The sequence below is a fragment of the Primulina eburnea genome, chromosome 10 (assembly GCF_022965805.1).
Source record: "Primulina eburnea isolate SZY01 chromosome 10, ASM2296580v1, whole genome shotgun sequence".
Lineage (NCBI taxonomy): Eukaryota > Viridiplantae > Streptophyta > Magnoliopsida > Lamiales > Gesneriaceae > Primulina > Primulina eburnea.
In genome coordinates, this window is record NC_133110.1 from 36,102,173 (window position 1) to 36,110,791 (window position 8,619).

Sequence of the window (8,619 nt, forward strand, 5' to 3'; positions counted from 1 at the left end):
TAGTTAATTTTTATATTAAATTTTTATTCGTTATTGTTATCTACCAAATATTCATAGCTTATTTGATATAATTCAAATACCAGAAATACAATTATAAGTGGTAATATGATACTTGAGTAGTATATAAATATTCAATTATCTGATGGGTATAAGGATGTGGATGAAATTAAATACCCATGAAGATGAAGATGTAATAAATGAAGATGAAGATGGAAGATATGAAATCACACTCAAACCCAATCTATTGTCATACCTAACAAAAACGAGTCTTGATTTTTTACAACGCGGAATTAGATGTCTCTCTATAAAAGAAAAATAAAAAGAATTATGATAACCCCACATAACTTCTATCTTTCACTAAGTTATAAGTATTTTTAGAGACGATTTTATGAATTTATATCAGTGAGACTAGTGGACCTGATTTATATTTGAAGTTAAAAGTAATAATTTTTGACATAAAAATAATATTTTTTTTGAATCGGATTGAATATGAGTTTCATCTCATAAAATTGACTTTTCGTCAAATAAGAATTTTTGTGTTTAAAATTTTTTAAATCATATTTCTGATCCATTTTCATAATTATGATTTATGATCTTATTTTATATTAATATGAATCAAACTATTTTTAAAAAATAGATGAAATATAAAATATATTTAGAAAATAAAATACTATTAAAACACGCAATATTACACCAGAGCAATAGCCTTTCCTAAAATTTCATTTCCTTTTCAAAGAGGCAAATCTTACTAAGATCGCATTGTCAAGAGAATTTCACCTCGAAAGTCGCTACTTGCACTTTGCTCTACGTAAAAACCATTTCCAGAAAACCTTCGGTAGTGTAATTTTCTCCCCAATTGTGTTTCGGGAAGTAGAAAATTAGCAAGGGAGCGAATGGCCGAGCAGTTGACGGAGGAGCAGATCGCCGAGTTCAAGGAAGCATTCAGCCTTTTCGATAAGGATGGCGATGGTATACTGATTTTTTTTCTTCTCGATCGATCTATTCTCTGTAGTTCTGTTCGCTAATTTTTTGCTATAGATTGGTTCTCTTGTTTTTCAGATCTTTGCGTCTGATCGGTGAGTGAGAATTCATGAGTTGAATGCTTCTACAGCTTCGTTTCTGTTATTTTATACGTTATATTGGTGAAATGAGTGTTTAAAGTTGAGAGATTGAATGAGAAATGTGAGTTTATTATCTGTTTTTTCTACTTTTCCTACGCATGTTAGGCTATGAAATATGGATGTAACTGTAGCTTTAGGCTTCTTTTGGTTCATATGTTTGGTGCTGGAAAAAAACCCCGGAACAGAAAGATTTCAAGGTTTGAATAGTTGTGGCAAGTGATTTATGGGTTAACTATATTCATCGATTGAGTTGATTGATAGATGGATCAAGGTTTTCGAATTTACATTCTGTTATTCGTCCGGTTCTTAGTCTGGTCTCTTATCCTGTTGGCAGGTTTATGATGTAGGAAGTGTTAGTATTCACAGAATTATTGTTTTATCTTTGTTAACTGTCGTTAGAATTTGCTTAGTTTGGTCTGGGTGGAATTGGATCTTGATTCTTGTATTTAGTCGTGGATGCTAGCAACTATACATTCTCTTCGTTCAAGACTCAAGAGAATTGGTAGTTTCAATTGCATGTTATTTAATATATTCATGTGATAATGAATGCAAAAGACACATAATGTTCTTGGTTTGTAATTTTTTGAAGATCTTATGTACTCGTACCCATCTCTGGTATTATATATTCGATTGGGAAATGGTATTTTATGGACCTTATATGCATTTCAACTCTATTATTATTGAAAACGTGTAGTTTCATATAAACTTAAATCTTTTTGAAGGTTGTATCACGACTAAGGAGTTGGGAACAGTGATGAGGTCACTTGGACAGAATCCCACCGAGGCTGAACTTCAAGATATGATCAATGAAGTTGATGCTGATCAAAATGGTACCATTGACTTCCCCGAATTCTTGAATTTGATGGCTCGAAAGATGAAGGTGATTTTTCTTTCCTGTCTGCTTAACTTACTTTTGATCGAGGTTGATTTTGTTCGGGTATATTAATATGCTGTAAGCTGATTAAAAATGAGGTTTATCTATACTATTATATTAAGGATGAGCACATGATAGTAACTACCTAGGAGGACACCAAGTTTTTTTCCAATTTTACCCTTACATGATATTAATATTACACTTTTGTTTTTTGTTATTTTTTTTTTCAAATTTCAACACACGGTTTTATTTATTTTTTTTATTTCAACAATTTAAATATCAATTTAGTCACCCCATAAATTATCAAATTACACTTTAGTCCATTGATAATAATAAAAAAAATTATACACACGCATCGCGTGTGCGATGCGTGTGCATAGTCACTAGTGTATATGATTATCTAACATGGATTATCATTCATTTGGATAGCTGTTACATTTTAAGTTCTTTCATATTTATATGTGGGGAGTTACTGGTTTTACTGCCATTTATGATTGTTATAGCTCTTTCCATCTCCAAACTTTCATGTTTCTTTCTGTGCTCGTAGTGATAGTCAAATAGTTTTAGGATTTAACCACCAAGACCACTCTAGATATTTTATTGCTGCGTATGGGATATTGTATCGATTGTATGTTTGTGCTCATGCCATGCCGGTAAAATATATTTTATTTACTGAATAAAGTGACTTCATACTTAAGACGCTCTAACATTGAATTCGTAGTTAGCTGGGGTGAATATTTGATAGTGGTGAATGCACATCATCGAGTGTTTACTTTGAGATATTAGCGTCATGGAGAGAAATGTATACATTAGTGCCTTTGATAAATTCTGTGTTGTCCACTTCCTATAAAAAGGTGTAATAGAATATGGTTTTGGGGAAGTGAGAAACTCAATGATTCTAAATAATTGAGATTGGGTAGCAGATTCAAAATGTGATGAAGTACGAAATAAACATCCTGAGGAAACTAAACATCTTCTTTTTTTGTGAAGGATACCGACTCAGAGGAGGAACTTAAAGAAGCTTTCAAGGTATTTGATAAAGATCAAAACGGCTTCATTTCTGCTGCTGAGGTATTTCTATCCTTTAATCCACCCTCTCAGTTTCAGCTCGTGTTCAACTTTACCCATCAAACAAAGCTTTTGTCTCTTGATTCTTTTATCGTTATCTTTCAACATACACCTACTGTATCATACCAATCTCGCAGCTTCGTCATGTTATGACAAACCTTGGGAGAAGTTGACAGACGAGGAAGTCGATGAGATGATGCGAGAAGCTGACGTGGATGGTGATGGCCAAGTAAATTACGAGGAGTTTGTTAGAATGATGCTTGCCAAGTGATTTTTCGAGATTATATGGAATCTGGAGTTGAAAGCATTGGTTAATTGGGTACTACCATCTATCTGCCTACTATCTGTCTTATACGGCATTATCGTTTATGCTCTTCTGGACTTGAGCTATGAATTTAGCCTAGATTGTTAAGGACATATCAACCTCAATATCTGTTCCTTTGAAAACATTCTTCTGTTTACTTTTAAGTGCCTATGAATACCACTCTGTATTGTTTTTTGAATTTTGAAGTGAGGGGCTGATTTTATTTTCAATTCGGATGGTCGTCGTCGTGTCGAGTTCATAGGATTACATAAAAAAAAATACAAAAAACAAAATTAATAAAACTAAGCCTTACACTGTAACTTACCCACTTGTTTACGACGTGTTGTTTTTTTATTGTTGCAAACTTACTTTTTTTAGTCACGTCGAGCTTCGTTATCTACCAGCATGGCTACATGGCTAAACTTATCACAAGTATTATATTAAAATAAATAATGAGAAAAATGTTATTTTAATCCCCAAATTATGGGGTTCATGCATGGTTGTCTATGTATGCAGTCATTAAAGTTAAATCCTATACTACTATTTTATATCCTAATTTAGGTTAATTGGCAGTGAATCAAATTTCTAATTAAAATATTCGATAAAACATAATCACATATATGATTGCATAACTAAAATTGATTTACTCTGAAAAAAATATCACACGCCTGATTGAAGAACTAAATAGTATTCTGGGTACTCTTAGCAACATTTTCGTCGAAGTTGTTGCACAGAATTTGACTAATATACATTAGAGTGAAAATATCACACGCATGATTAAAGAACTAAATAGCATTCTGGGTAATCATAGCAACATTTTCGTTGAGGTCGTTGCACAGAATTTGACTATATAAATTAAATTCAAAGATTTATTCAATGTGCATCGACCGCAAATTTCTTGTCAAAAATAATACATTTTGGATGAGTAGTATAAAAACCAACGTCGTATCAAATGTCCGAGTCCATTCTAATAAATAAATTCACACAATAATAACTCCCTAATTAAAACCCATACTGATTACTACTTAGAGGTGTTCATCGGTCGATTCGTTTCGATTTTCGATTTTTTATTTCGGTTTTCGATTTTACAAAAATGGTTCGGTTATTTCGGTTTTGATACAATTATTTAAATTAATAAGATAAATATATTGTAAAATTAATATGTTATTTTTTTACATGATTTCTTAGTAAAATATTTAAGTATAAAGTCTAAATAAATTACATAAACAACAATCAACTAAATATTATTCAAATAATTCATCCGGTTTTCGTTTTGAATTTTCTATTTTTTCAATTTTATCCGAAATTTAAACACCCCTAATTATTACTAACATTGTCAGGAATCATGATATAAAATTAATATACAAACATGGCAAGAAAATAAAAGAAAAAATTATATCCCAACACTTTTCTAAAAATCTATTGTTCATCTGTAAGAGAAGATGCAGTTTCCAGCTGAATGAGAGGACGAGTTCTTGTGATTGTGCATCCAAACCTTGAACACTTTCCTGCTGATCCCTATCCCTCTACAGAACCTCTCGATTTCATCCTCTTCTTGATCTTTCCTCTGCAGCTTCCACCCCAGATTCTCCGCGAAGCCCAGCATTTTCTCCTTTTGCTCCTCCGAGAACTTGGTCCGGAACCTCTTCTTGTTGATCGAGGACTCCGGGGAGTACGGGATGGCGGCCGCCATTTGTCTGTCCGACCTCCCGCCGCCGCTGTAGTCTATGATCTCCCCCACCACCTGGCTGCGGTGGGTTGTGCTGTAGGTGACTTTTCGGTGGAAGCTACGGTGGCAGCCGCATGCAGCGCAGCTGAGTAGACCTCCCGGGGTGGTGTAGTCCGGCGTGAACTCCCCGCATCCGTCCGTCGCGTAGCTACCCAGGCTGGCTGCATGGTTTCTTTGGCATTCTCTGTATACTTCATTGCCACTGCTGTTGTCTCCTCCCTCCATGTATATATATATATATATATATATATATATATATATATATATATATATGTATGTATCCCTGATCCCTCTCCTCTCACACACACAAAGAAAGAGAAACGGTGTTTTCTTTCTCTAGTCTCACAGTTGAGATGGAGATGGAGATGGTGTATATAACAATGGTGTTTGTTGGGTATATAATTTGAAGATAAACGTGGTTGCAATGAATTCTACTGTTCCTGTTGACCTAACTCTTTTTACATTTTTTACCTTTATTCGCATCTTTTTTTGTGGAAATTCTGGTTGTACCATAAAAACCATGTTACTCGTGGAAACAAAACATAGCCTTCTATGTATGGAATTGAAAGAGTACATACTAGGTTTGGACATGGGATTAATGTTCGAAACGAACGATGAAATATTAGTTGATCATCGTGATTTTTTTATATGATATCTGATTCAAGACTTACCATAAATTAGAGTAATTTTCTAATATATTATTTTATATTTATATATATATATAATTTATCATATCACGAACCAAACGGTTTAGCCGTGAAAATAAAAATATATGTATGTGTCGATCTGTCGCTTAAATATTTCTTAGTTTCCAACTCAATTCTTTCTGTGATGTTTTGTCGGAGTTGGAGATTTTTTTTGGGTAATAAAGTAATTATTTATTATATAGGAGTGGGATTTATTATTTTTATATATCTCAATAAAAATGGATTTATTGTGGTATGCGACGACAAATCGATAATGGACAGCAAGATTTTGTAATTTTCTAATTATAAGAAACACGACTTTTCACAATCAATATCCCATTGTGTTTTTTTTTTTATTTTATTTTATGTATTATGTTATATTTGTGAGTATATAGTCTATGTGGCTTTATTATAGCCACTGCTTTTCTTTTTTAGAATTTTTTTTTGATAAGTTTAAAAATTTTGCACCAAATCTTTTCATATTTTCTTACATGAATAATTTATTTATTTATCTAAAGAAATTGAAATTAAAATATAAATAAAATAAATGTATTGTTTACTTGGTGATTTCATTGAGGGGCTATAATTTGAATGTTAAAAATCGATTGGTAAAATATATAAAGTTGTTTGATGTGAACGATGAGATCCAAATTTTTAGTACAATTTTCCATTTTATTCAAGTGTTACAATAATAATTGGAGTTTAAAAATGGTTATGATATCCTTCTCTTTCAATTAATCATCACATTTTTCATTGTCATATTTCACGAGCCAAATTGCATATTTTAATGGAAATTTACATAATATGTTGAAGATCCGAGAACTATAATTTGATCGTATCATATGAGAGGAAAAAAATTCGATAAAAAAATAAAATAAGATATAATATAGAATAATACATATAAATTATGTTAAAAATAGTTACTACTAATTAATATTTAATATTATCCTTTCCTTTTATGGATCTATATGGACACGTACACATGTCCCTAGTGTCATTATTATTATTATTATTATTATTATTATTATTATTATTATTATTATATTAGACACAATCCCATCATATCTTAATATTTATCTATCAACTTCACCACAATCAAAAATGGAAGCAATCATAAAACTAAGTAAAATTCTTTAAAAAAACACACCAAAAAGGTGGAAATCTGGGATTTAACTGGTCGGAAAAAAAATGTATCAAGATAAAAATTTGTATGAATCGGTCTTACGGTCGTATTTTGTGAGACAGATTTATTTGAGGCATCCATGAAAAAGTATTTATGCTAAAAGTATTACTTTTTATTGTGAATATCGGTAGAGTTGACCCGTTTCACAGATAAAAAATCGTGAGACCGTCTCACAAGAAACATACTCCTAAATCAATGTAGTTTATATCATTTTTTAAGTGGAAATTTAATTTTAAAATAGAAAATTATATTTTGATCTTATATATTGTTAAATTTTAGTTTTATTCAGTTATTTTTTTCTTAAAAAAATTTTGTTTTTTTCCGACATCAAGCTGATATTAAACTGACGTATATAATATCACATCAAAATTTTCGATGAAAAATGATTAAAATTATAACGATACAAATATGCAAGACCAAATTTTCATTTTTTTTTCATTTTAAAATAAAAGATTAAAAACTATATATTTTGATCTGAAATTTGAGCTTCACGTCAGTTTATAAATTATAGCAAGTAGTACAGTTATGATCATAATGGTTCCACGAACATTATTTATTATTATTAAAAGACTAAGCACCAAGTAGATTGGAGAGAGTCAGCTTGTCCTCGTTCATATATTGTTATTAATAGTAAGTTTTTATGAGACGGTCTCACGAATCTTTATTTGTGTGACAGGTTAATTCTATCAATATTCATAATAAAAAGTAATATTCTTAGCATAAAAAGTAATATTTTTTCATAGATGACCAAAATAAGATATTTGTCTCACAAAATACGATCTGTGAGACCGTCTCACACAAATTTTTGTCATATATTGATTGTAAACCACATAATTAACTCATATTTTTAATCAAATATTAGTTATATCATATCCACATAACCAGAGCCACTCACATTTTAATTTTAAAAGATGAAGAACGAATTAATATATTTAAAACATAATTATAAAAATATATATATGTAAAAAATATTTATATTAAATAATTTTGACGAAGTATTTGCTTGTTTGGCTCGTGGTCTCGGTATGGAATATATATTATTACAAACATTTTTAAAATTCATCGAATCATATGAAAGTGGATTTGAATTCCATGGTAATGCACGTTGGGTGCATAGATAAAATATTTTAGTGTGTCTATATTTATTAATTAATAACTAAAATAAAAAATAAATTAATAAGTAAAGAGTAAGTCTATTGTGAGACGGTCTCATGAATCTTTATCTGTGAGACGGGTCAATCCTATCGCTATTCACAATAAAAAATGATATCATTTAGCATAAAAAATAATATTTTTTCATGTATGACTTAAATAAGAGATCCGTCTCACAAAATACGACCCGTGAGATCGTCTCACACAAGTTTTTGTCGTAAATAAATAAGTAAATATGATAAAGATAAGATAATAAGATAGGAAAAAATAAAAGGGAAAAAGTAAAGGTCACGGAGTGAGTCTCATGTGAGACCGTCTCACGGATCATAATATGTGAGACGGGTCAACCCTACCCATATTCACAATAAAAAGTAATACTCTTAGCATAAAAAGTAATACTTTTTCATGGGTGACCCAAATAAGAGATCCGTCTCACAAATACGACCCGTAAGACCGTCTCACACAAGTTTTTGCCAAAGTCACGCCATGATGTCTCTATATT

The 8,619-nt window shown here is 31.0% G+C and overlaps 1 protein-coding gene and 1 pseudogene across 1 annotated transcript; one reads left to right on the forward strand and one right to left on the reverse strand.

Moving 5' to 3' along the window:
• The first annotated feature begins 732 nt into the window (after nt 1-732).
• LOC140803395 (calmodulin-like) lies at nt 733-3,566 on the forward strand (annotated as a pseudogene).
• A 1,112-nt stretch (nt 3,567-4,678) lies between these two features.
• LOC140803933 (zinc-finger homeodomain protein 11-like) lies at nt 4,679-5,417 on the reverse strand. Its single transcript, XM_073159779.1, has one exon. It carries the CDS (start codon nt 5,319-5,321, stop codon nt 4,794-4,796), a length of 528 nt encoding a protein of 175 aa, XP_073015880.1. The 5' UTR covers nt 5,322-5,417; the 3' UTR covers nt 4,679-4,793.
• Between the last annotated feature and the right edge of the window lie 3,202 nt (nt 5,418-8,619).